The sequence below is a fragment of the Schistocerca americana genome, chromosome 6 (genome assembly GCF_021461395.2).
Source record: "Schistocerca americana isolate TAMUIC-IGC-003095 chromosome 6, iqSchAmer2.1, whole genome shotgun sequence".
In the NCBI taxonomy this organism is placed as follows: domain Eukaryota; kingdom Metazoa; phylum Arthropoda; class Insecta; order Orthoptera; family Acrididae; genus Schistocerca; species Schistocerca americana.
The window spans coordinates 348,495,910-348,523,849 of record NC_060124.1 but is presented as its reverse complement, the minus strand read 5'-3'; the positions used below and the strand labels follow the sequence as shown (position 1 = coordinate 348,523,849).

Here is a 27,940-nt window from a genome sequence, read left to right as displayed (position 1 = left end):
ACGGAGAATGTATCCACGACAGTCCCACCAAATTATCACTGTACATGATTCTGAAGGTGATGCAAAGATGATAAGTATAGGTTACTTTTCTATTAATGTATGTACTGTCTAAGAGTGAAATATCACTTCTACACTCATGGACTCAGGTTCTTAAAACATATCATAGACTAGTGCCTGTATGATTTAACGCTGCATCAATAACTCCTGACCTCAACCATTTCTTTTATGCATTTTCTTCAATAATCAAGATGAAAGTGTCAATCTTTAGTCTATACCAATTGGTTATTTAAAATAACAATTTTAAAAGCTGAAGTGAACAGTGTTTATTTACAACTTTAACAAATACACATATGGTTCATGAGACATATCTCCCAAAATATGCATCTTCAAATCCTACGTTAGTTCCTGTAACTGGCTTCACACCAGATGCTACACAGAATGCAGAATGTGTTTTAATGATGTCCCGAACTCTCTTGAGTAGGTTTGCCGTATTGCTTTTCCCACCACTCAATGAACTGCTTTTTACGTTGTTCCCTTCGTGCAAAATACTCCGGATACTGTGCTTTCTCTAGTGGGTGCCAATAATCCAAAACCCAATCAGGTGGTTCCACTTCTCTTGCATACGCTACACCTCCTGGAGACCTCGCAACTGTAACAGAAATTAAAATATAATAAGAAAGTTCTTGCTTCTTTTTTTATATATTCCATGTTATTTCAGTTTTAATTTATAAATTATTTTTTGTCAAATCCTCCATTCCATGATAGTGTGCCTTCTGCTGCAAATCATCAGAAGTAATTTAACAATTTTTTAGAGAAAGAAAACAAATATGTTTAGCTTTGGAACTTTTTTAATCGCAGGTCATAAAGAGTGTAGATTGTAACAGCAATATTTTCACTTGTGTTGCAGGAATGCAATGAAATTTCTCCCTTAACTGTCAGAATCTCGCAACAGATAACCTAATACTACTTGCACAAATTAGAGAAATGAAAAGCAACAAATGACACTGTTACATCATATACTAACAGAAAAAAACATTAGCATAGTACACTAAGGATTTTGTATCAATATGGTGTGCTTCAATATTAACATGATCATCTATTAGAAAATTCATGGGGAATTACAAAACAGAAGTGACAAATGGATCTGACGATTTAAAAAAAAAAGTACTTACTGCACAGAACTAGATGGGGCAATGTAAGATGGTTATCCTAAACTTTGCAAGTGGCTTTGCACTGAAAAGGTCAAAATTTTAAATCATATAAAATAATAAAGCCCAGATGGTGAACTGAGAACGCACGCATAAATCACCATAAGTAAAATACATATTGGGGCAGGGAGAGGGACAAACTGTCATCGTCATATTGTATGCACACTGCAAACTTACGCTTATGAGCCAAAACATTATAACCACGCACTTAATAATCTGTTTGTCCACATTTGGAGTGCAACATAACAGCAATTCCACATGGCATGGCCTTAAGTTCTTGTTAGGTTTCCTAAGGTATGTGGCACCAGAAGCCTACACACAGGTCACACATTTCCCACAAGTTATGGTTTGGTGATTTGTGGACGCTAAGCTGATGCCCGATAGTGTCACAAATGTGTTTCACGGGGTTCTGAAGAGGCGAATTTGTTGGCCAAGACATCAATGTGAGCTCACTAGCATGCCGCTCAGACCACAGTAGCATTGTTCTGGCCTTACGACACAAAGATAGCTATCCTGTTGGAAGACGCCAACACTGCCAGGGAACACACCATGCATGAAGATTTCCATGTAGTCCGCAATAATTTTTACGTAGTACACAGCTGTCATGGTGTCTTCAATTATCATCACAGGTCCTATTGGGGCACATGTGAAAGTTCCCCCCTAGCATACTACTGTCTCCACTGACCTGTGCTTGTTTCAATCAGCTGTTTGTCACGGAGGTGTAATGTTAATGTAAAATTATGTCAATGCATTCAATGACATATACAGTAGTAGCTTTTCACTGATACATTCCTGAAAACATGAGAACCAGTTTTACTGAAGATCTGTATTTATCTCCTGTGGCACTAAAAGACAATGAAACCTCAAGACACTGATTCTATAGAAAATATTTAAAACTAATGCACAAAATTCTTGAAAGTTAAAATTAAATTACAATGATAAAAGTTATTTTTTCATTGAAGTGGTATGCTAAACAAATGTGTTCATTAAGCTGGCACAAGAAACATAAAAGCCTTTGTGTATTATAAATCTCTATACTGCAAAGTGTGGGAAACCAATTCCAGGCAAGAGACTTGATTATTTACAGCAGCAAAATATATGTAGCAACCAAGAAAGTATTTTTTTAACCAAAGTAATGTATAGAGAAGATATCAAGATAGTTTCATTTGGTTTGACTCAGGAAGTAAATATAAATAATTACATTCACTCACATGCAGATCGAGTTTCAATTGGTGAACAATCAAATAAAACAACAATTTTATACAGAAATAGCAGAATGCTGTTGTAGTTCAAAAATATAAGACAAACACATTTGAGCTTGAATACAGACAGAGAACACAAAGAGAGGAAATGGTGACAAGTTGTCTACAGTACGGGAAAAATATAGAGGCAACTAAGTAAGAGGAATAATTCGCAAGAGATACAGAGTTTGGGACCGGAGGGGGAGGGGGGAGGGGGGGGGGGGAATTTAGCACAAACAATAAGCAAACCAGGAAGATATGCCCACGTATGGGAGAAACAGCAGAAAGGGAATAGAATAAATAACAACAACAACGAAGGAAAAGTCATTTTGCTACTTACCATAAAGAAGTCACATCAAGTTACAGACAGGCACAATTAAAAGATACTCACATTCAGATTTTTGCCAACTCCAGCATTTCAGGCCGGTACGTCATTCCAGCCCAAAAATGCTTCAGTTGGCGGTTGTTTGTGCATGAGGTGTGCTTGCTTTTTTGTGTGTGTGTGTGTGTGTGTGTGTGTGTGTGTGTGTGTGTGTGTGTGTGTGTGTGTGTATGTTTTACTGATGAAGGCTGTGGTTGAAAGCTTTATGTGAATGTCTTAATTGCATCTGTCTGCAACCTGACACGTCTTCTTCATGGTAAGTAGGAGTCTGTATTTTCCTACATTGCTGATACTCCTACCGGGAGTTTCCATCGTTTGATAGAATAAACAATATGCTTACAAGAAGAATTTGGTATGTATGAAAGCAACCACAGGGGGATATGGAATTTCCTAATTAAAGGAACAGAAGATAGAGGAGTAGGAAAATGATGAAGGGGCAGAAAATGGAGATCTGCAGAATAAAACCACAGGAAATGCGAAAGATACCCTTTGTTTTTCACATATCAGAAGCTATTGATGGGTTGGAACGACCATACATCATGAATCCCTGACAGCTGGTATTCAATACACAAGGAAGTTCCAACAGGATTGAATAGGCAGAATATTTGAGAACAAAGTCTTTTGTGACAGAACTGGTGTATAAAACATTCTTTGACTTCTTGCCACTTGAGTTCAGGGTATAACTTCAAACATTCAACGATTTCCACCACTGTCATTATCAGGAGCAACTGACCATCAAAATCGCTGCTGCGGAGGTCAACGTCTGCACTGATGGTGGTACCACTCTTGCCTTAGCGTAAACATTGCGATGAATATCAGTGGCTCTTCTCTGAGCAGATGATACACCCTGTTAAGGACAATATCTGCCTCAGGATGCCTGGAATTTACAAAATCTCATGTGAATGCAGCAGCAATTACATTGGTCAGTCCACCACAGTGCAGAACATCGACAGTACATTAAAAATCATGTGCTGGAGAAATCCGCTGTTGCTGAGCACAGGCTCCCACATACTGGGACTCTATAATTAAAGAGGCTGTAGAAATAAAAGTGTGTAACAAAACTTTCAACCATGATGGCATATATAATTTTAGCAGTGCTTGGAAGCGACCTCTTGATGCAGAGAAGAGCTACAGATATTCGTCACAATGTTTACACTAAAGCAGGAGTGGTGGCACCACTAGCGCAGACATTGACACCATCTGTGACAACATGATGTAACTACCAACCAATCAGAAGCTGCCTTTGGGCTATACCAGACCACCACAGCAGTGATTTTGACAGTCAGTTGCTCCTGATGATGGCAATGGTGAAAATCGTCGAAAGTTCGAGGATTTACCCTGAATTGATCCGGCAATAAGTCCAAGAATGTTTTATACAAGACACAATATTTGTAAATTTCATCCATCAACAAATTCATGTGACATCAACACCATGGCAAGACAAATGACAGCTATTTCTCTTTACAGGCAGATAACCACTCATTGTTTAAATACAACTCATTTACCTTTAGAGACATAGCATGTTTACCACCTCCATTTTTTAAAAATGAAAAAATGTCACAATGTTGACTTTTACAAGAAACTGCTTGACAATTTGATGTCGCAAAACAAGCAACATTAACATGGACCCAAAACAAGTGAGAAAAGCAATAAGATATTGAGTGTATCATTGTAGATGCTCACGAACAACATGGAAACATGACTAATTAATAAAAATAAATTCTTTAATGCTAAAGCTAACACTTGTGTTATATAGCATAATGTGTGTACCATTATTAAATCATAAGGCAAACAAAACACAGTTATCTGGAAACTTATCAGTTTAGGTCTACACACACACACACACACGCACACACACACACACACACACACACACACACACACACACACACACAGAGAGAGAGAGAGAGAGAGAGAGAGAGAGAGAGAGAGAGAGAGAGAGAGAGAATGATTTTGTTTTTTTTTTAAACACAAATAACCAAATGTAATCCTCAATTACTCAACTAAATATAGCACTAATGTAGCTGCAAAGAGCACAGTCTCCTTAAATATTACACTTAGTACTTGATAAATATTACTATTTGCAGGCAAGGGAAATGTCCAATTCCAGTGGTATTGTTGGTGTAGCAGAATTCTGTAATTTAAATTGTTTTGGAAAGGTGCTGTGTTTTTTTTATTGTTGTATATTTGGCTTGTTCTCTCTGTAACCCCAACTTCTCACAGTTGTCTTGTTAGTTCTATATTATTCTTGCAGTGAGACGTTATTGTGTCATTTTTATTTTTGTTCATTTTTATTGGTGTGTGTATGTAGTGACGCCATGGTCGTCATTTTGTATACGCTGGAAGTAGCCATTTCTGCCATATTGATGATGTTAAGAGTCAAAGCAGACCGGCGGAATCTGACGCTTCTGTAATGCCAAAATATTGTCACAGATTTATCATATTATCGTTATAAAGTTTTGTTATACATTAGGCCAGCTGTGTTAGTGTGACGCTTAACTTATTTGGGTCAATTTTGTGCTAGTTTATTTTTAAACTCTGAAGTGTTCTTGATATTTGGTATGAGGCAAAAAAAAGGTACTGCAGTTTAAAATCTCCTAGTGAGTTAGGCTGAGATTTCTGGTGCACACATAGTAGCTCAACTGCAGATAACGATACCAAAAGCCAATGCCTACAACCCCAAAACGGGAATCAGACATTTCCCTTGACCTATATAGCTCACCCACAGCTACTGATACTAAAAAACCAACAGCAACAACTCTGAAAAGTGGAACACACACACACACACACACACACACACACACACACACACACACACACACACGCACGCGCGCTGACAACTTGACATATACATGTCGGTGGTCCGAGCCGCCGAAACTCTCGGCAGTCTCATGTTGTTGCCACAAATGCGACAGCTAACATTCATCAGTGAAACTGTAGAAACTGTATGACATACGCAGTATCATCACCCGTCTCAAAACATAGTGATAAGACTCGTGAACTTCACTGTCATATCCATACCTAACAGAAGAAGCAATTTAAAAAAATTAAGAGTTCTTTCCGTGCAACAAACACCAAACTAATCAGAGCTAACAAAAATGCCACAAACACATAAACAAAAAAATCTTAATAACTCACTGAAAACGCTCCACAACCCATGTTATCACACCACCTACCTAAACTCAAAACCACTTTCACACGATCACAACGAAAATTCAAATGAGTCCAATACCCCAAGTTAAACTCATCACGTCCACATCCATCACCAGAAGGCACCATGAAATATAACAACACAACATCTACAAATACAACTAACTCAAAAACTCAGTGCCATAGTAACACCATATATCACAGCACTATTATGTCACAGGTCAAAGCACATGGTTGGAATCTGACGGTTCTGTTGACCCATTATTTCTGATGAGTAGAAATTTTATGTTTTATGATATTCCAAGGTAGCATAATTTCTGTTAATGGATATTATGTGAGACTCATACACCAAGCTGTTAACAAAAACCACTGCTGATAATATTAGCAGAAAAATTTCCTCTTCTAGTTAAGTTTTCTAGTACAACGGGATCTTGAAGTCACAACAGAGGTTATGTGCAGTCTGCAGGCTTATTTTTGAGGCCTAAGACAGAAGAAATCAGAAGAAGCAAGATTCACGTAGAAGTTGTGAGGGGAGAGTGGCAGGCTTGATTCTTTCTGGATAAAGAGGAATATTTGATACTAGTCACTGGCTTTGACCAGTGATGCAGGAAACATACAAGATAAACCGTCAAGGATATGGTGACTATAATGTGATATCAGAGGTGAATTTATCAAATAGACTAAGCTAAGAGCAATCTGCCACCAGAAGCAGGGTTTTGCTTTCACATTCATTGGCTTTGCCAATGCACAAGCAAACTTTCATCTCCCAATCTAACCTAGGTCAAAGGCTAAGCTACAGACGAATGTTGCCACAACCAGTATTTTGCTCCCACATTTGCTGTCTTCGCCAGCTCACAAATGGTAAAAATACACACTAAAAAAAGATGTCACAGCAGCCTTTAGCATTACATCACTGGTCAACATGTAAGATTAGCTTCTTTCTTACAGTACAGCCACTACGTCTATGCCTCGTACTTCATATCAAGCTTTTACACTCACAACAGAAGCCATGGCTAACACCCCCAAATAGATCAAGAACTGCCTTAACACACGTTCAAATTCAAACAGTCTGAGTAAAGCACAACAAAATGAAACAGTTCATTTGACAATATCAACATTTGTTTATCATTAAGGGCAGTAATCTGACACACACACACACACACACACACACACACACACACACACACACACACAGGCACAGAGAGAGAGAGAGAGAGAGAGAGAGAGAGAGAGAGAGAGAGAGAGAGAGTAGCAAAGGCTGCGCCAGTACATAAACTTGCTTCCATTAAGCTGACAAACATTTTAGTGTAACACTGCCATTTATAACAAATATGCCATTTATAATAAATATACATCTAGATATGTGAGACAACCCTAAAAGATCAGAATGAACTATACTTGATTCCAACACATGTCCAGATGTGGCTGCAGCTCATGATTTTCATACAGGTGAACAACTGTGAAGTTGGTACAAACGTGCCCAAATTGTTTAATTCTAGAGAGTCCTACAGACTTTTTTTTTTCTCCCAATTAGATTTCAAAATACATGGTGTTGGCAGTTCTAACACACACATTGCAAAAGCTGTCCTAATGCACCTCAAGATGGCAATGAAAATTGCAAAGAATTTATGAGCAACCGGAAGTAACAAAATGTTTTACACTCTTATTTCATCTAATCGTTAGGTGGTGATACTTATAGTACCGTATTCTGGTGCAGCCTAGGGAGACATTTAAAATCTTAGCATGCATTTTCCACCATTCATAGAATCTCTACTGCCAGAAACAAAAAAGGGGTCGACAGAAGCGTCCGATCCCACGCGTCTGCTTTGACCCGTGACGTAAGGGTGTTGTGTGTGACGTCATGACGCCGCGGAGTTAGGTTTGTGAGTGTGGCGTGTTTGTAGATGTCGTCGTGTTGTGGTTTGTTGTGCTCTTTGGTGGTATGTTCAGGGTTTTTGTTTGTGTGGTGTAATGGGCTCAGTTTGCTTTTGCTCATTATACAGAATTGTTCGAGTGTCGGCTGTGTTTGTAGTGTAATTCATTTCAGTGAGTTAACGATTTTGTGTGAAGGTTAATTTAGTGTTGTTCGCTGTAAATCGCGTGGTAATTTTAGTAAAATTAATCTGTTGTTTATGTTCACGAATGGATATGAGAGATAAAATTAACAGTGCGCAGGTCAAGGGAAGTGTTAGATCCCAATGTGTGGCTGTGTCTGTTGATATTGGTATCGAGAGATGTTTTTGAGCTATATAGGACAAGGGAAGTGTTTGATCCTAATTTATGGGATCGGGAGCTGCTGTTGAGCTATATAGGTCAAGGGAAGTGTCCGATTCCAGATGATATTGTGTTTAGTGGTATTTGTGGAGTTTTGTGTTGGTTTTTTTTGTCGTTTTGTGTGGTTTGTATGGGGGTGGGTGTCTAAATTTGTTTATATTTAGTTTGCCCCCACCCAAAAACACCCCATTTCCCGCGCTTGTCCCATTAGTGTCATTAGGCTTTTTGTTGAAAGTGTGTGCGTTTGTTTTTCGATGTATTTTCGACCTCATAATGTGTACGTACCGACTTTATATGCGCGATATTGGAATCATGGTTAATGGTCATTTCCGCCATATTTGTGACGTCATGGGTCAAAGCAGACAGGCGGGATCGGACGCTTCCATATTTCCCAAAAAAGTAGATATCTCCAACACTATCAAAACAATATTAAACATCGAATAGTGAGGTGTCACAGCATAATAGAGAGATACAGAAATGAAAACTGAAGAGTGGTGGTTCACCCACTCTAGATTCCTTTATACTGTAAGCAGTGGAATGTGAAAATCATATAGAGGTTTGCATGACTATCTGAAGTTCATGGGGATGAGCCATCTATAAGGCCATGAGAACTGTACTCTAGAAACCGTGACCTCAAACTCTGCTACATGGAGATAACTGGCATTTAAAGAGACAGCCTCAAAACTAGTTACTACCTGTCTGAAAAACAGCATTCGGTATCAACAGTTCTATGAAAGTTGACAGTGATTATTAAAACCCACCTGGCAAATATTTGAATTACTTCTTGGTAATTTAAACCAAAAATATATTTTCATATATCTTCTGACATAGCTATTGTTTGAGCCTTTAACACAAGCCACTCATGTCCAGATTTATACCTTAGAAGTAGATTATACACATACTTAACAGTTTAGTATGAAAGCTCTCAACTGTTAGGAGTAATGTCTGCAAGAAGTGGAAATAATGTGCTATACAAATAAGTTAAATTTATACATGAAAATCTGAGGTTCATTACTGTATTTATTGAAACCCACAATCTCTTTAAACATGATCCTATGTATTATGTTCACTTATATGTACGGTAACTAAAGTGAAGATCAGTTTTCTATATTTTATTTACTAGATGTAGCAGGTACATTACAGTTCCTTTGTAACAAGCATATATTTTACTAACAAATGTCAAAAAGGGTCTATTGTACAGTGCCACAACTATATAATTAATATGTAAAATCAATTACGCCAACAGAGTGAAATTAGCAGTATTTATCTTTCCAAGTGTTTATACAAAAGTAGCAGCCTGTTCACCTTCATCAGCTATAGTAAGCTTTGCCACCAGTTAACTGGCCAGTTGCCTGTAACAAAGTGCCATTGACACGAAGCATACAATGAAACCTCCAAGGGTATGTACTACTGCTTGCTAGTTGCCTGGTAACTTAGCTTGCCACAATAAGAGATTTGACAGCTGATGTATCACCGTTTGTTTTACATATTAATTGTATAGCTGCGAAAACACAAAATGGACCCTCGAACATCCTGCGTAACCATGCAAGAGATTGTTACCTTGATGCTAGTGAATCTGTGACATTAACACCACAACTGATGAAGCCTGTATGGAGACATGACTAGCTACTTTTTACATATTATCCTACGACTGATGTCTCATTTGATAATACTTGGAAGTACAGGGAACAGCTTTGGTCATGCCTGAAACACGCTACTTTTTTTTTGGTATAATTGCAGCAGCACACAGCTGAGACAGAATCACTTGTTTTGCATAAACGTCGCAATGCTTGTTTCACAGAAACACACACAGATACTAAGGAACAGGTAGAAGTGCAGGGGAGGGAGAGGTAACTACTGACTTCATGCACGTACATCAAGTTAACAATACACACCATTTTCGTATTTTTAAATTGATATGAGACCCTAAAAAAATTCGTTAAACTGAAAGTCTGGCAACTAACTTTGTACTGTTAAGTATCATAGTCCATTCTCTAATCCTTTGTTGCAAATTGCGATGTTTGAGTGTTTCAACTTCGGAGGAAATAAAAACTATAAATATAATCTGCCAGCAACAACATATTTTTGGATTTAACTCACATTTTTTCGGTTGGTAATGTTGTTTCATGAATAACTCTCTTTCACCTTCCTCTAGCAGCACTCTGGCTTCTCTCATATCTTTCACATTGCGATTTTCGTCAAATCGATGGCGTAGGAGAACTGCTTGGTATCGAAACGCTGGACTGAAGAGAAAAATAAATAAAGGCCGGACTCTTTATAAATATTATTACGACTACAAATATGAAAATTCGCCACGCAGGACACTGGTGGCAACAGAGATTTCGTTATTCCGCTTTACTAACCGCCTGTCGTAAAATGACTCCAAATTTCTTAGAGCTCGTTTATAAAGACTGCATACTTTCCTAGTGTGGGACACCAACTCCATTGGTATCGCCATATTCTAAAGTAATCTGGCACAAAATACCAGCTGATAGTACCGTGTATGAACGCACCACGGTCGGATAGGTTATGATCGTCAGTTGTTCCATGGGAGAGACTGGTGGTAGCATCTGTTTCAATCGTTTGTCAGTTGTTTGTTTGTTTATTAATTCGAAATGTATGTTGTTATGGCTTACTAATACAAAACCCCGATTATGGCATTTATAAAAAGTAACATTATGGTTACCCGTAAGCGAGGTATTTGAACAATAGCTAATAAGTAAATATGATTCTCGTATTTCTACTAAATATGACTGGCTGCTGGAAATGCCACCACCAATCATTTACACTACTGTCCCCAATCTACCGCTGTTTTTAAATGATACAAGCTCGTATGTTGTGGAAATCTTTAAGACGAAACTGAACCTGGACGAGTATTCCTCGATGCCACAATCACTGGCAGAGGACGAGGTTCCTAAACAAAGCAAACGAAAGGTAAGACAAAGCGTCACGCGTGAAATGTTATTTGCCTGCACACTTTGATCTTGTGATTAAGTGTATATCCCTTCGTAGACAAAGAGAAGATGCAGCTCTGCAAACCAGACACATGAAGATAGGAGAAATTCCAGTAGAGAAGATAGCCCAGTTCGTGATGTGTCTCCGGGGTGCAACCGGCACCGACATCAGAAGCAGAAGCTGCATAGAGTCATGGTTCACGCAACTGCTGAAGGACCATTATCTCCCACAGCTGGATCAAAGCGGTATGTTCAAACAGTTTTGAAAACCATTACTGAATTAATTTCGTTTTAGAAGCGGCCCCGTGAGTTTCCAGAAGAATGTATGTTTGCAGTTGTTATTCCAAACTTCAAGTACTTATTCAAGTGCGTACTTGAAAACGTCAAATTTATGTCGGTAACATACCTTTTACTTTTTAGATTTATGGTGATCTTATGTTAGAGAGAGAGTCTTGTTATAAAATACTATTTGTTCTTGAGTTTATAGGACAAAAAGTACATCATCATCAACAAATTTACTGTACCTATGTATGGAATATATAATAAGAGTCTCACAGTTTCATGGTAGATTCATTAGTTTGTCACGTGTGAACACACACAACCTCAATCAAGACATTAATTTCTATTTTGTTCTTGCATCAGAGAACAGATAAGTAGCCTAATTTTCTTTGTCTTAGTGGTACTAAGTGGCGAGTGCCTTAGAGAAACTCACATGGCAAGATATGCATTCAGACTGCTGATGAGGCTTAACAAAGAGTTTGCCAGTCTAGACATGTTTCAGCAGTCACAATTAGTTCCAGTAGTTGTACATTTCAGAGAGTGTGTATTTTAACTGCCTGGATCATGAGGATGGCAGGACTTTGTAGTCTAAACCTTGTCAGTTACTTCCTATATACCAATTAAAAAACTGATTAACCTGTTGAAACAAAATATGAAATCAGGATATTTGTTCTTCATGGGAAAGTGTCATGAGCAATCCAAATGCCACATCTACTCCATGCCCTGTGGAACTACAACCTGTGCCTAGTCCTGATGCTGCTAGGAGCTGAACTGGTGCCTTCCAGCCAGGAGGCATCTGCCAAATGACTTCTGCAGATGTCAGAGTATCTACTTGGGGGCCCATGGTTTGCACCTGGACCTGACTTTCTGATGAGCTGCTGCCTGCCCTGTGCTTGTGAACTCAGCTGCTTTCTGGATTCTGCCTGTGGGTCACTGCCACAACACCCTATACTGGGGTTCTTGGTTCACCTCCGCATGCTTGATGCTTCATGCAGTAAGTTGTGCATCTGCACTATATGGTTTAATTGACTTGTTACGTAGTTCACTGTTTCAGCATGTTGGTCTCCTGCCAGGACCTAATGTGCAATGCACTCCCCAAGTAGCTGACAACATAATTTCATCACCGTTGTTCCTTGCCTAGTGTGGCGAATCTGTCCGCTATCTATCTCCTGAGGCCGCATGCTGATCTGACCATACATCATCGTCTAGGGCCAGCATGCATTGTTGCATTGTATGCCATTAATAAATGAACTCTTATTGTTCATTGTTGCTTTGTCTTTAAAACAGTCACCCCCCTGGAGTCGGATGCTGTAAGAGAAGACAGGGCCCGATCCACTTTGGCTTTTCCCACTTTAGATTCAGCTGCCACTAGCCTAGTTAATCCTTTTAGGCACGGTACAGAAGAATATACTAGCATTCATCGTTAATCTGCTGCCCAACCAACCATCCTGCCTTGAAACCATGACCTGCAGTATGATAAATAAAGACTCCAGCCAGCCTGACCCCATTGCAATGGCGTCAGAAATGGCCACTGCATTCAAAGTACATCAAGGTGCAATGTACTGCATCGTCAGGACAGTGGGAATGAGTGCAGTAACTATTTTTGAATGTGTGTTTTTCTGCAAGTGCAATAGCCAGTTACCTGGGCTGTCCTACGGGGCTTAGGTCAGATTTGTTAGGCTAGATGAGAGAACAGATTTAAGCCACTTTAAGGGATATGCAAGTGAAGACTATGTTGGTTGGTGTGCATGAAGTGAGGTGCACACAGTGTAATTTATTATGTCATAGTGCACTGTGTATGGAATCGGTCCCAATAACATGCTCTAAATGCCATGAAGATATGGATATTATGCTAGACAGTGATGGACTGTGCATGACTTGTGATTAGGCACAAGGACTAAGTAATACTATGATACTGTTACAGTTAGATGTACTTCTGCTGATCCCATTTTTTTTCCTCCAGTTTTTGTTTGTAGGATAAATGGTTTACAATGACAGAATCAAAAACACGGGGGGTACAGAATCAAAAACACGGGGGGGTACCAGTAAGGGCACAGTATAATCTTTCTTGTGTCAGCTAGCTCTGTTGGCAGCAGATAATACAGAGCAACGTAAGAAGTTGGATGTTGTAAGAAAGGATAGGACCTCATCCAGTTTGGCTTTTCGCACCTTAGATTCAACTTCTGCTAGCCTAGTTAATCTTTTTAGGCTAGACAGTGGATGATATACCAGCATTCATCGAGAACCTGTTGTGACATGACGAACTATATTTGCCCATGGGTGGTGTATTTTGGTCGAGGAGGCTAAGTGCACACGGCCCAGGGACTGCTATGGGGAACTTGTTGGGTGGCAGCCATATATACTTAGAGACATTTATTTTTACTTGGATTAATGTCCAAAGTACAACACTAAACAAAAAAAACTGAAAACAAGGAATACAAATCAAACATAGAAATCAGCTACTCGTCTAAAGAACAAACAATCCACTTCACTGGTTGGTCTCTTGTTCCCACACAGCCCCCCCCCCCCCCCTCTTAAAGTATGGAGCACCCGGGATGTAGGGGTACTTGAATTTGACTTGTCATCTCCCAGCATTGACTGTTCTAAAACTTCAATCTCTTGTTGCAGCTGCAGGATCTCATTACCACTGATTTGTAAAAAAATACTTGCACCTTCCATGTTTAATGGATGTAATCTGAAAAAATGTTTTTGCAACTTAAATTGGTCGTGTTTTCAGGGTCACCAATTATGTAGGTTAGAAATCTAACCCACATATACTTAGACACATTTATTTTTACTTGAAACTACTGTGGGCTCTCTGTCTCGTGACCAAAAATTGGGCCCTTATATATCCTCACTACACATTGTTTGAAATTAAATTTACAGAAATTACAATTAAAACATAGCTCATTAAATTAACTGAATACATCAAAAATTTGTTCTTTTTAACAGTTTCTTCTACTGCAAGAGTTAGGCCAAATTATTTGTTTAAATCACAAAATTAACAAATACAGTTGTGCAAACAATACTTTTGACAAAACTGCTAATTACTTTGGAATCAATTAAGGGCTGACTTTGCTAACATGTTTTCGAATAGAGCCAAATAAATGCTTTAAGATTACTAGGATTTTGTCTTCCAAATGTTTACAATTATTACAGAATTTATATTTGTTTATAAGTCAACAATAGATTTTAAGTTACAAAACAATTACTAATTTTACCCTATAACAAAAGATACTACCTAGGAATAGTCAAAATAAATTAGAAAATCCATTACATACATAAAACTAAGCACTAAACTAGATCTGGTGTTATATTCTTTAAAACTGAGGGCCAACCTTCCTCTTTTTATGGAAATGCCAATTACATTCACATATGTTAATGGTAATTAGCTAAACATGAAAAAACAAATTTAAGGAGGCAGATAGCAAAACAAGAGGGGAAGTAAAATTATCCCAGCTTGCTTCATCACGTGGTGGTCAGACTTGGTGGCACATGGGGTGCAGCAGCTGGTTACCTCTGGAGCTGAGAAGATGCTGCCCCAGGTTTGGGTGCTGTGCAAGGACTGGAAATCATGGTGGAGTTTGGAGGAGAGAAATGTCATATGGTAAGTCTAACGTCATGGGGATACTTGCCAGCATTCCATAAAGTGGCATGGCATCTGCCAGTAGTCGCACAGTAAGAAGAAGATTTAAAGTTGTTGTGCTGCTGCACTAAACATGCTGGAGCAGGCGCAAGATATACTGTCTTAAAATATCGTGGTGTAAATGGATCGGGCACAAATACTAGAGACTGGTGACAGTATCTGGTGTCCAACAAACACAGTGAAAGCCACCCAAACAAGAAGAGGCATACAAGAAAAGTCCACTAGTGCAAAGGAAGTGCGTGAAAAGTGAAGTTTCACAAATACCACATGCCAACAGGTATGAGATGAGAAACAGAAAGGTGGCACAGTAGGGACAAAACAACAGAAGGAAACGAAAACACAAGCAAAAACATTGTCTACTTGGGTCAGAGCATACGCACAAGCACTGGTCAGGGGGAAGAAAAACCATGTTATCGCCAATTAAAGTATCCACTGCAGGCAGCCAAGGAAAGAAGACCCAGGTATCCAGTGTATGTCAAGTTTATTGAGTCACAATCAACACAATAATTTCTTGTTGTGGTCGGTTCTTAACCAATAATCAAACAAACAAAAAATCTTCTGAATACTCTAAATAGTTACTGCAGAAGGAGGTCAATGATATCTCAAGTAACTAAACAAAGTTCACAACTAAAGCCTTCATACACATGTTGCCAGAACTAAGTTTGGTGCAGTCGGTGACAAGAAAGAATGAACACAAATATAATAAAAAGGCAGAAGGTCTCTAGAAAGAAAACAGTCTGTTGGGAAAGTTTGGTAACTAATAAGTACACAAAGCACAATTTCAGGTTCCAACAGCACAGTCCCAAATTTGAATGGTAACTCCAATGTATTCCTACTGTGCAGCTGCCCGTCAGTCAGGAGACAGTTCCTGCCAAAATGGAGTGATTGGAGCTCTTGCACTGACTGAGCCGACCGCATGATATGTGTTACCAAATACAATAATTTCATACACCTGAAAATAGGATTTTAAATCACAAAATGTGTCATGGTTTGAGTAAATAATTAATACAACTGAAGTGGATCTCTCTAAATTAATTATCATGCCTCTCTGCAGATGTCCTACATACCAGATCTTGTCCAATTTAAATATTTTGAGAACGCAGATTCAGTTCAATTTAAAGTTCTCGAAGGACAAGCCAGTATTAAAATTCCAATACAGCTTTAAAAATATAATCAAGTCCAGTGTATCACAGATGAAAACAAAGTTCAGAATTCATGCAAGTCCACCCACAGAAACACTCAAACAAAACTCAGCATTGTTGTTGAAACAGCTGCAAAGTGAGTTGGTGATTGACAGAATGCAGTTGCATTTGGCACCTGCCCCAGGAAGTGCACTAGGGGTGAACTGACACTCAGAGCCCATGCACTAGCCTAAATACAGCCCTGACACCAGGAGACAGCTGATCCTCTTTCCAGTCTTGTGGCCCATGTAAGAAGAAGGTCTGTGGGATCAGCAAACTGACAGTGCTTGGGTTGCCATTTGGTAGCCTTTGGAGTGTGGCAGCTTTCTTGTGACATCTGCTAGGAAGCTAGGTGCCTGCATGACTGCACTCTAATGTGGGTTGCTGGCAGAGTAGGAGTAGCCCCCTGATGCAGCAGTGTCCCCTTAGAAGCATAGCAGCTTACGGAATTATCTTCTATAGCAGTGCATCCAAGATAAAGGAAGTGTTTATTCCGCAATAAGAATTTTGTGTAAAGTAGATAATCATACATCTTGCAGAAGCCTTTTCAAGGTTCTTGGAATCCTTACACTTACTTCCAAATACAGTTACTCCTTAGAGGTTATCGGTTTTTTGGTAATAAATTCAATTTCCAATTATATGTGCTAAACACAATCACAGTACAAGACACAACAAAAATTTCAGGTAGACTTCGCCTCCTTGCCCAGGGTTTAGAATATAGCTACGTACTCTGATGTAGGCTTATTCAGTAAGCGTATATGTAACATAAAGTAAATAGGGAATCCCTTCCCTTAATAAAAAAACGGATTAAAAACATAGATTGGCTTCTGTACACGAACAATACTCAATTCCATCTTATGCATTTCAGTAGACCAAAAGGCAGATAAGTTTTTGAACTCAGGCATTTACAAAATTACATGCAGATCATGTGATAGTATATATGAGGAGCAGACTGGTTGTGATTTTAGGACTAGATTTATAGATCTTAATTATAAGAATATTATTGCCCTTGGATGTAATTTAGCTAGCAAGAATTGAAAATGCAATGACTATTTTACACTTTGAGTTGAAAGATATAGATTGAGAGTTACTTGAACGACATGAAAACACTGTACGATTAATCCACACAATGTGTGAATCAGCAAATTAACTCAAATCGTAAATGGTTCTTTGACATAGTGATTTATTTGATATATATTGTCCTTCCTTCCATCAGCATCTCACTTCCATCTTGCACCTGCTTCTCAAGATGCTATTTTTAATTACCCCCTCCTCAAATCGAACTTCCCAACCTCCTCACCACCCACCAAATTCCCCCACACCAGCCCCCCACCCCTCCACCCTGCCCTCCCAAATCTCTCTTTTCATTATATTATTTACACTTTACAGGCTATAACAGCTTATAGTTATCCGGAATGAGATTTTCACTCTACAGCGGAGTGTGTGCTGATATGAAACTTCCTGGCAGATTAAAACTGTGTGCCGGACCGAGACTCGAACTCGGGACCTTTGCCTTTCGCGGGCAAGTGCTCTACCAACTGAGCTACCCGAGCACGACTCACGCCCCGTTCTCACAGCTCACAGCAAAGGTCCCGAGTTCGAGTCTCGGTCCGGCACACAGTTTTAATCTGCCAGGAAGTTTCAGCTTATGGTTATGATTATGGCTTTCATTGATAGTCTTGGCGAGTGATCTCTGGTCGTTTTAACATTGTTTTGTGTGTTATGAATAAAATATTATACATATTCTGTTCTGATAATAATGCTAGGTAGTGCCATGGCACATATTCATTTCTTTATTTTACTCTGTTGTGCTATTATGTCGGCACTAAATATTTAAGTCTTTTTAACTATTTATGCCAAGCAGTGCATGAAGCTATATTAGCGCTTATATACAACATTTTTCATTTAGAACAGACAGAGAATTTTACTATTCAAGTTATTTGTTTTGCACTTGTTATCATTAACCATGCTTTTTTTTTTTTTTAATTTTGATTACTGTTATTCCATCTGGCATCAAACGCTTGCACCCTTATCAGTAGTCACACTGAGAATGCTGTGAATTATACTGTGTAAATTATTTTGCGTAACACTTATATTCTGTTAATTTTCGTCACTTTTATTGTAAATTGCTTTGTGTTCTGTTGGTGTAATGTGGTTTTTAAGTGTTCAAAGTTTGTGTCCTTGTATCATGGTCAGTAATCTTGTATCAGTTTGCTTATATTTGTTGCCACAACAACATGTTCACTGGTTACTTGAAGTTATGACTGTAATGTTTTTAACTGTAGTCCTATGTTGGCAAGGTAATCCATTTTTATTTCATATGTAATTATGTGATTTCTTTTATTTTAATGGATATTTGTAATGTTGGATTAACGAAGTCATTTTGCGTTAATTCAATGACTTTTCTCTAAGCGATCTAGCCAGTATTTTGCAGACTACCCAAACATCACACTAGCAGGAATAATTTTTCGCATTTAGGAAGTCTCAATAACTGACATGTGAGGGAGGAACCGCCACATTTGCATCCAATCGGCTAGGTTCAGGAGCTGGACATAGGAGTAGTGCATGCTCGTATTCAAAGCAACAGAAATCAAAGATATGACTATTACTACTTTTTCACTTGAACATAATCAGTTTGCTCATTGAGCATTGCTATGCAGTGTTACTGATGACGAGTTATGATCCCTTTATGTTAATTTCGTAAGAAGGAGTTAATAGCTGAGCCCCAACAAAAGACATGTAGAGCAAGCAGCAGTGTGAACAGATAGTACTAGGCATCTAGTGGTATAAGAAGCTGTTGTGCACCATGTGTTTCAACCTAGAGGTGTTTCCATGGCAGCTGGAAATTTGTACCAACAACTGAGAAGCTTTATTAGTCACTGTATAACTAAACGGCATCAAGTGGTACTACTACATGGTAATGCATTCTGCTGATTTCACAAACAGAACTATCCAGGGGTTTAATTCCAACATTATTCCTCACACACTTATTCATCTGATGCACCCTCAAATGTTTGCCTTTCCACAACTTATGCTGTGCTGGTACTGCGAACAGCTGAAAGCAAAGGGAAACTACAGCCGTAATTTTTCCCGAGGGCATGCAGCTTTACTGTATGATAAAATGATGATGGCGTCCTCTTGGGTAAAATATTCCGGAGGTAAAATAGTCCCCCATTCGGATCTCCGGGCGGGGACTACTCAAGAGGACGTCGTTATCAGGAGTAAGAAAACTGGCGTTCTACGGATCGGAGCGTGGAATGTCAGATCCCTTAATCGGGCAGGTAGATTAGAAAATCTAAAAAGGGAAATGGATAGGTTAAAGTTAGATATAGTGGGAATTAGTGAAGTTCGGTGGCAGGAGGAACAAGACTTTTGGTCAGGTGATTACAGGGTTATAAATACAAAATCAAATAGGGGTAATGCAGGAGTAGGTTTAATAATGAATAAAAGAATAGGAATGCGGGTAAGCTACTACAAACAGCATAGTGAACGCATTATTGTGGCCAAGATAGACACAAAGCCCACTCCTACTACAGTAGTACAAGTTTATATGCCAACTAACTCTGCAGATGATGAAGAAATTGATGAAATGTATGTCGAAATAAGCGAAATTATTCAGGTAGTGAAGGGAGACGAAAATTTAATTGTCATGGGTGACTGGAATTCGTCGGTAGGAAAAGGGAGAGAAGGAAACATAGTAGGTGAATATGGATTGGGGGGAAGAAATGAAAGAGGAAGCCGCCTTGTAGAATTTTGCACAGAGCATAACTTAATCATAGCTAACACTTGGTTCAAAAATCATAAAAGAAGGTTGTATACCTGGAAGAATCCTGGAGATACTAAAAGGTATCAGATAGATTATATAATGGTAAGACAGAGATTTAGGAACCAGGTTTTAAATTGTAAGACATTTCCAGGGGCAAATGTGGATTCTGACCACAATCTATTGGTTACGAACTGCAGATTGAAACTGAAGAAACTGCAAAAAGGTGAGAATTTAAGGAGATGGGACCTGGATAAACTGAAAGAACCAGAAGTTGTAGAGAGTTTCAGGGAGAGCGTAAGGGAACAATTGACAGGAATGGGGGAAAGAAATACAGTTGAAGAAGAATGGGTAGCTCTGAGGGATGAAGTAGTGAAGGCAGCAGACGATCAAGTAGGTAAAAAGACGAGGGCTAATAGAAATCCTTGGGTAACAGAAGAAATATTGAATTTAATTGATGAACGGAGAAAATATAAAAATGCAGTAAATGAAGCAGGCAAAAAGGAATACAAACGTCTCAAAAATGAGATTGACAGGAAGTGCAAAATGGCTAAGCAGGGATGGCTGGAGGACAAGTGTAAGGATGTAGAGGCCTGTCTCACTAGGGGTAAGATAGATGCTGCCTACAGGAAAATTAAAGAGACCTTTGGAGAGAAGAGAACCACTTGTATGAATATCAAGAGCTCAGATGGCAACCCAGTTCTAAGCAAAGAAGGGAAGGCAGAAAGGTGGAAGGAGTATATAGAGGGTTTATACAAGGGCGATGTACTTGAGGACAATATTATGGAAATGGAAGAGGATGTAGATGAAGACGAAATGGGAGATAAGATACTGTGTGAAGAGTTTGACAGAGCACTGAAAGACCTGAGTCGAAACAAGGCCCCGGGAGTAGACAACATTCCATTAGAACTACTGATGGCCTTGGGAGAGCCAGTCATGGCAAAACTCTACCATCTGGTGAGCAAGATGTATGAGACAGGCGAAATACCCTCAGACTTCAAGAAGAATATAATAATTCCAATCCCAAAGAAAGCAGGTGTTGACAGATGTGAAAATTACCGAACTATCAGTTTAATAAGTCACAGTTGCAAAATACTAACGCGAATTCTTTACAGACGAATGGAAAAACTGGTAGAAGTGGACCTCAGGGAAGATCAGTTTGGATTCCGTAGAAATGTTGGAACACGTGAGGCAATACTAACCTTACGACTTATCTTAGAAGAAAGATTAAGAAAAGGCAAACCTACATTTCTAGCATTTGTAGACTTAGAGAAAGCTTTTGACAGTGTAGCTGGAATACTCTCTTTCAAATTCTGAAGGTGGCAGGGGTAAAATACAGGGAGCCGAAGGCTATTTACTATTTGTACAGAAACCAGATGGCAGTTATAAGAGTCGAGGGGCATGAAAGGGAAGCAGTGGTTGGGAAAGGAGTGAGACAGGGTTGTAGCCTCTCCCCGATGTTATTCAATCTGTATATTGAGCAAGCAGTAAAGGAAACAAAAGAAAATTTCGGAGTAGGTATTAAAATTCATGGAGAAGTAGTAAAAACTTTGAGGTTTGCCGATGACATTGTAATTATGTCAGAGACAGCAAAGGACTTGGAAGAGCAGTTGAACGGAATGGACAGTGTCTTGAAAGGAGGATATAAGATGAACATCAACAAAAGCAAAACGAGGATAATGGAATGTAGTCAAATTAAATCTGGTGATGCTGAGGGAATTAGATTAGGAAATGAGACACTTAAAGTAGTAAAGGAGTTTTGCTATTTAGGGAGTAAAATAACTGATGATGATCAAAGTAGAGAGGATATAAAATGTAGACTGGCAATGGCAAGGAAATCGTTTCTGAAGAAGAGAAATTTGTTAACATCGAGTATAGATTTAAGTGTCAGGAAGTCGTTTCTGAAAGTATTTGTATGGAGTGTAGCCATGTATGGAAGTGAAACATGGACGATAACTAGTTTGGACAAGAAGAGAATAGAAGCTTTCGAAATGTGGTGCTACAGAAGAATGCTGAAGATAAGGTGGGTAGATCACGTAACTAATGAGGAGGTACTGAATAGGATTGGCGAGAAGAGAAGTTTGTGGCACAACTTGACTAGAAGAAGGGATCGGTTGGTAGGACATGTTTTGAGGCATCAAGGGATCACAAATTTAGCATTGGAGGGCAGCGTGGAGGTTAAAAATCGTAGAGGGAGACCAAGAGATGAATACACTAAGCAGATTCAGAAGGATGTAGGTTGCAGCAGGTACTGGGAGATGAAGAAGCTTGCACATGATAGAGTAGCATGGAGAGCTGCATCAAACCAGTCTCAGGACTGAAGACCACAACAACAGCAACAACATGAAACAACTCATGAAATTCCTTCCTGGACAAAAATGCAGTTCAAACCTAGCTTTAACTCTGAATGAATAGGTTTGTACAGTTATGGAATTGGTTAACTCTCTGAGCAGTGTCAGACTGTTTTAGATAATGTTAGGGAATGTTTTGTTGATACTTAATTTCTCTCTTATGTTTACTGAAATATGCAGTGCCTAAATCTGCACAAATTAGTAAGCTATTAACTATTATGAAATGGATAGATTGTTACTAACAGTAAAGATGATACATTGAGTTGCAGACAGGCACAATGAAAAGATTGTTTCAGCCAAAGCCTTCATCAGAAAAGAAAAACATAAATGCATTAACACAAGTAAACACACTTCACACACGACTGCTATCTCTCGCTAACTTCTCAGGCCAAACTGGCATGAGCAGCCAGAGATAGTGGCCATGTGTGTGAGGTGTATTTGCTTGTGTTAGTGGGTGTATGTTTTTTCTGATGAAGGCTTTCGCGGAAAGCTTAGTGTGTAACAGTCTTTTTGTTGTGCTTGTCTGCAACTCACTTATCCTCTTCACGGTGATTAGCAGTCGATCTATTCTTTCCATAATTGTTGCTATTCCAACCTGGAGTTTCCATTGTTAGTAAGATGTTATGCACTTTGGACTTCGTAGTGGTCTGTGTTTATATGATACTCTGTGTGTGTCACTCAAATAGTATGGAAATTTGACAGTTGGAGTAGACATATGAAAATGCCCAGTTAATAAATCATTCAGAGTCACAATTTCTTAAATAAAATGGTTTATTCACAAAAACCAAAAATTGTATCAGCAGAATGAGAAAAAGGCATTATCAAGTGTGCAGTATCTTAAGTTTTTCACCCTTTGTCTGTGAGTTAATGAAAGCAGTGAGAGGACTTATGGAATAGGTAAAAGCCTGGACTCCATCAAGACAGGAACCGAGATCCAACACTGTCTTTACTTCATTGCACTGCCCCATTACCTCAGAGCTAGCTGAGGGGCCTGAGTCTTCGACTTTCTGTTATTGCCCCACTGGTGACAAGTACAGATACATCATGAGAGGTTACTTGCATTTTCCATGTGGAATGATGTCCCTGGCCTCAAACTATAAACTAATAACACGATCTCACATCTTAAATGAAAAGTACTAAGGTTATTAAGTGTAAATGACAAGAAAATATCAAGTTAATTCAGCAAGATATTTCTGTGTCATCCAGAAAGTAATTCGTGGTCTCACAGTTGCCAAACACACTCAGCACATTGCCAAGTTTCATTTATATAGGTTACCAGATTATATTTTGGAAATAAAGGACACATTAGTTAAAAAATGTAGGATATTTGACAAAAATGTAAGACATTTTCCATGAATGCAAAAATAATGTGCAGTTATAATGCACTCAAAAAAAGAATGAAGTGCCATGAAGGAATTATCTGAGTGGGACAGAAATTTGTAGATGTGATGTACTCGTACAAACAAACAAACAAATGATTACAGTTTCAGAAAAATTCGATGGATTTTTCAAGAGATAGAGCTTCACAATTGAGTAAGTCAATAAGGCATTGGCCCATCTCTGGCCCTTATGCCAGCAGTTATTTGGCCTGACATTGATTGATAGACTTGTTGGATATCATCCTTATGGATATCTTTCCAAATCCTGTCTAGCTGATGCATTAGATTGTCAAAATCCCAAGCTGGTTGGAGGACCCTGCCCATAATGCTCCAAACTTTCTCAATTGCAAATAGATTCGGTGGCTTTGCTGGCCAAGTTAGGATTTGGCAAGCACAAGGACAAGCATCAGAAACTCTAGCCTTGTGCGGGCGAACATTAGCTTGCTGACAGGTAGGTCTAGAGTGGCTTGCTGTGTGGAGGGCAACAAAACAGAGCACAGAATATTTTCAACATTCCGCTGTGTTGTAGGAGTGCCATTTATAACAAACAAAGTGGTTGTGCTATGAAAAGAATTGACACCCCAGACTAGCACTCCTGGCTGTCAGGCCGTATGGTGAGCGACAGTCAGGTTGGTACCCCACTGCTATCCAAGGCATCTCCAGATACGTCTGTTATCTGGAATCTCATTGACTGGAGTAAAATTGTCTTCAATGATGAGTCCTACTTTGAACGTAGTGTGAATGACCTGTGAAGATACGTCTAGAGACACTCTGGGCAGCAGTGGGATACTGACCTAACTGTCACCCGCTATGTGGCCCATCAACCAGAAGTGATTGTTTGTGGTGCCATTTATTTTCATAGCAGGACCCCTTTCATTGTCAACCATGGCAAACTTACAACACAGTGGTATGTCAACAATATTCAACACCCCATTTTGTTGCTCTTCATGGCAAGCCACCCTGGGCTTAGATTTCAGCAAGATAATGCCCACACACAAACAGCGAGAGTTTCTGTTGCTTGTCTTTGTGCTTGCCAAACCCTTGCTTGGCCAGCAAGATTGCTGAGTCTCTCCCCAATTGAGAATCTTTGGAGCATTATGTGCAGGGCCCTCCAACTATCTCAGGATTTTGACAATCTTAACACACTATTGGACAGGATTTGGCACAATATCACTCAGGAGGACATCCAACAACTCTATCAATCAGTGCCAAGACGTATAACTGCCTCCATAAGGGCCAGAGGTGGACAAACATGTTACATCCATGTCCAATTTGTGAAACTTTTTCTCTTGAATAAATCATCCAATTTCCATTCCATTCAGATAATTTCTTTGTGGTGCTTCTTTGTATTTTTTCCACCCATCTTCTTCTTCTTCTTCTTCTTCTTCTTCTTCTCAGAGTGAACATTACTTTTGCATTCATGAAGAATGTCTTATATTTTTGTCAAATGTCCTACATTGTGCCCTATGTTTCCATAAAATAGTCTGACAACCATATATAAGTGAAATTTGGCAACAATGCTGAGTATGTTTGGCAGTTGTGTGACCATGAGTTATCTCCTGTATGGCACAGAAATATCCTGCTGAATTCGTTTGATATTTTCTTGTCATGTCAATATGAGATCATATTATCAATTTATGGTTTTGAGTCCAGGGAAGTAATTCCACATGAAAATTGCAACTGATCTTGTCTGTTGCATTGTGATACATTTGTGCTAGCCACCACTGGGGCAAGAATGAAAAGACTAAGGCTCAGGCTCTCCAGCTAGCTCTGAGGTAATGGTGTAGCACTGGAAAGTAACGACAGCGTACGGTCTTGGTTTCAGTCATGATGGAGGCCAGTTTTTTTTTACCTATTCTATAAGTCCTCTCACAACTTGCAGCACCCCACAGGCTGAGGTTGAAAAACTTATAACACTGCACCGTTTTCTGCTCCTGCTGACATAATTTTTGGGTTCTGTGAATACACAATTTTATTTATGAAATTGTGGTACTGAATACTTTATTAACTGGGCTTCTTTATATGTCTACTCCAACTACCATATTTCCATACTACTCAAGTATTACACATGACAGCATATAAACATGGACCATTTTACAGTCCAAAATGCATAATATCATACTAACTCATGCAGATTTAGTCACGGTCATGTTATGGTTACTTCATGCTTTATTAAATTAGGCTTTTGTGGTAAGGTTAGTTCATTTGTATTAGTACAGTGCAAATTTTAATAGACTTTTCCTTTGGCTTACTGCAAAGATCAATTAACATATGAGAGAAATTAAGTCCAACAATATATTACCTAACATTATTTAAAACAGTCTTGCAATGTATAGGTAGTTCATCAATTCCATGCCTGTAGAATCCTACTCGTTCAGAGTTAAAGATGCTATCAAGCCAAGTTTGAATTACATTTTCATTTTGAAAGCAATTTTCATGACAGTTGTCTGATAAGTGGTGAGGAAGGCAAACATTAGAGAAAGCATCATATGAATAAGTGTGTGAGGAATGGCTTTCGAAATAAACTCCTGGACAGTTTTGTTTGTGAAATCAGCACATTACCATGTAGTAGCAACACAATTTAGCTGGCCATTTCTCTTATACTGTGACACCCCTTGGGAGGAGCTCTGGTGCACACCACCTTTTTTGCACCACTAAATGCCAGATATTATCTGTTCACACTGCTGTTTGCTCTACATGTCTTTTGTTAGGGCTCATGTGTTAAATACTTCCTAAGAAATTGGCATAAAGGCATCGTAAGTCACCACCAGCAATAGTATCGCATAGGAATGCTCAATGAGCAAACTGATGATGTTCAAGCGAAAATGTAGTAATAGCCACATCTTTGATTTCTGTTGCCTTGAATTAGAGCATGCACTACTCATACATCCAAGTTCTGAACCTGGCCTTTTGAATGCAAGCGTCACAGTCCATCAGTTATATCAGTTATCAATACTTCTGGAATGTGAAAAATCGTTTCTGGCAGTGTGGTGTTTCTTGAGACAAGAAAATCCTTTTCTGACATGACTTGTGGAATAGCTCTCACCTCACATGTTGCAAAAACGTTTAGACTTTAGCTGCATATACCTCGACATTAAACCCAAAGTGAACAGTATGTCTCTAATTTGTTACACCTTTTTCCATTTGTAAATCTGTTTTATAATGCGTAAACAACTTTTGTAAGATTGAAGTACATAAAATTCAGTATGTATTTGCAAGACAAATGCTAGAACTTCAAATAACAAAATAACACTTGATAAAAAAAACTCATAGTAACCCCTCACATGTTGTATTACTACTCCACAGTGTTCACTCAGTTTATTGAAGTAACTTCATGCAGAAAATCGAACGAAAATTAGAAACATTTTATACTTCCGATGTGACAGCTGAAAGGTGCTCAAGACATGCCACAGCGCATTCACCTGTTCAGACACTGGCCAGCGTCAAGTGGCCAGTGGCCACTATAGCGCAAGAAAACTATTAAGCAGAAACTGCTCTGATCTTGATGCATCACGAGCTATGTCGCAGAAAGTTTTGATATTACTGGTTGGTTAGAAAGTGATATTGTTGCCAGACAGCCAAAATGTGGTTTAAAAGTTAAAGAAATGTGTGGACTCGAGATCGTAAATTTTTTTTGTACATTTCCTCCTATGTAACTCTGGACCAAGAGCAGATACAGCAGATCAGATGGCTGGACATAGAATCCTGAGGGGTGACCAGTTTTATTTGCACCTCAAATGGACAATTCGCATTTAGTATCTGTGGTATCCAGGTTTTATGTCCAAAACTGTGCTATAAATAAGAATCAGTATTTATAGATATTAAAAAAATTCTTTAAAAAATACCCTGTGATCAAGTAAATATATTGTCACAGAAGAAGCTGAGTAGCACCATGGTGTAGTGGTCATGATACTAAACTGTTGCATGGAGGGTTGAGAGTTCAAAACTCACCTGGACTGTACAATTTTAATTTCTATATTCAGTTCAAGTACATTCTAGAAGTATCCACAAATGTCAAGAATCATTGTACTGGAATGTTCTGTAGCTTTATGTATACTGTATGTGCTCCGGCCGGAGGCAGTTCACTCCGCACTTTTGTATGTGCAAGTGCTGAATAAACCTTCGTTAAGTG

The 27,940-nt window shown here is 38.9% G+C and overlaps 2 protein-coding genes across 4 annotated transcripts in view; one reads left to right on the top strand and one right to left on the bottom strand.

Moving 5' to 3' along the window:
• Nucleotides 1-308: 308 nt before the first annotated feature.
• On the bottom strand, nucleotides 309-10,793 carry LOC124619193 (NADH dehydrogenase [ubiquinone] 1 beta subcomplex subunit 9). Its single transcript, XM_047145414.1, has 3 exons — nucleotides 10,619-10,793; nucleotides 10,356-10,498; nucleotides 309-649 (listed from the first exon to the last, which is right to left on the bottom strand). The coding sequence occupies exons 1-3, from the start codon at nucleotides 10,711-10,713 to the stop codon at nucleotides 453-455; spliced, it is 435 nt and encodes a 144-aa protein (XP_047001370.1). The 5' UTR covers nucleotides 10,714-10,793; the 3' UTR covers nucleotides 309-452.
• A 35-nt stretch (nucleotides 10,794-10,828) lies between these two features.
• Nucleotides 10,829-27,940, top strand: part of LOC124619192 (centrosomal protein of 89 kDa-like) — a 102,562-nt gene continuing 85,450 nt past the window's right edge. Inside the window, exons 1-2 of one of the 3 annotated variants that reach the window (XM_047145412.1) lie at nucleotides 10,829-11,189; nucleotides 11,268-11,455. In XM_047145412.1, the coding sequence (XP_047001368.1) occupies nucleotides 11,022-11,189; nucleotides 11,268-11,455 (356 nt within the window). In that variant the 5' untranslated portion in view covers nucleotides 10,829-11,021. The remainder of the gene's footprint in view (nucleotides 11,190-11,267; nucleotides 11,456-27,940) is intronic. The other 2 variants (XM_047145411.1, XM_047145413.1) reach the window with 2 other exon arrangements.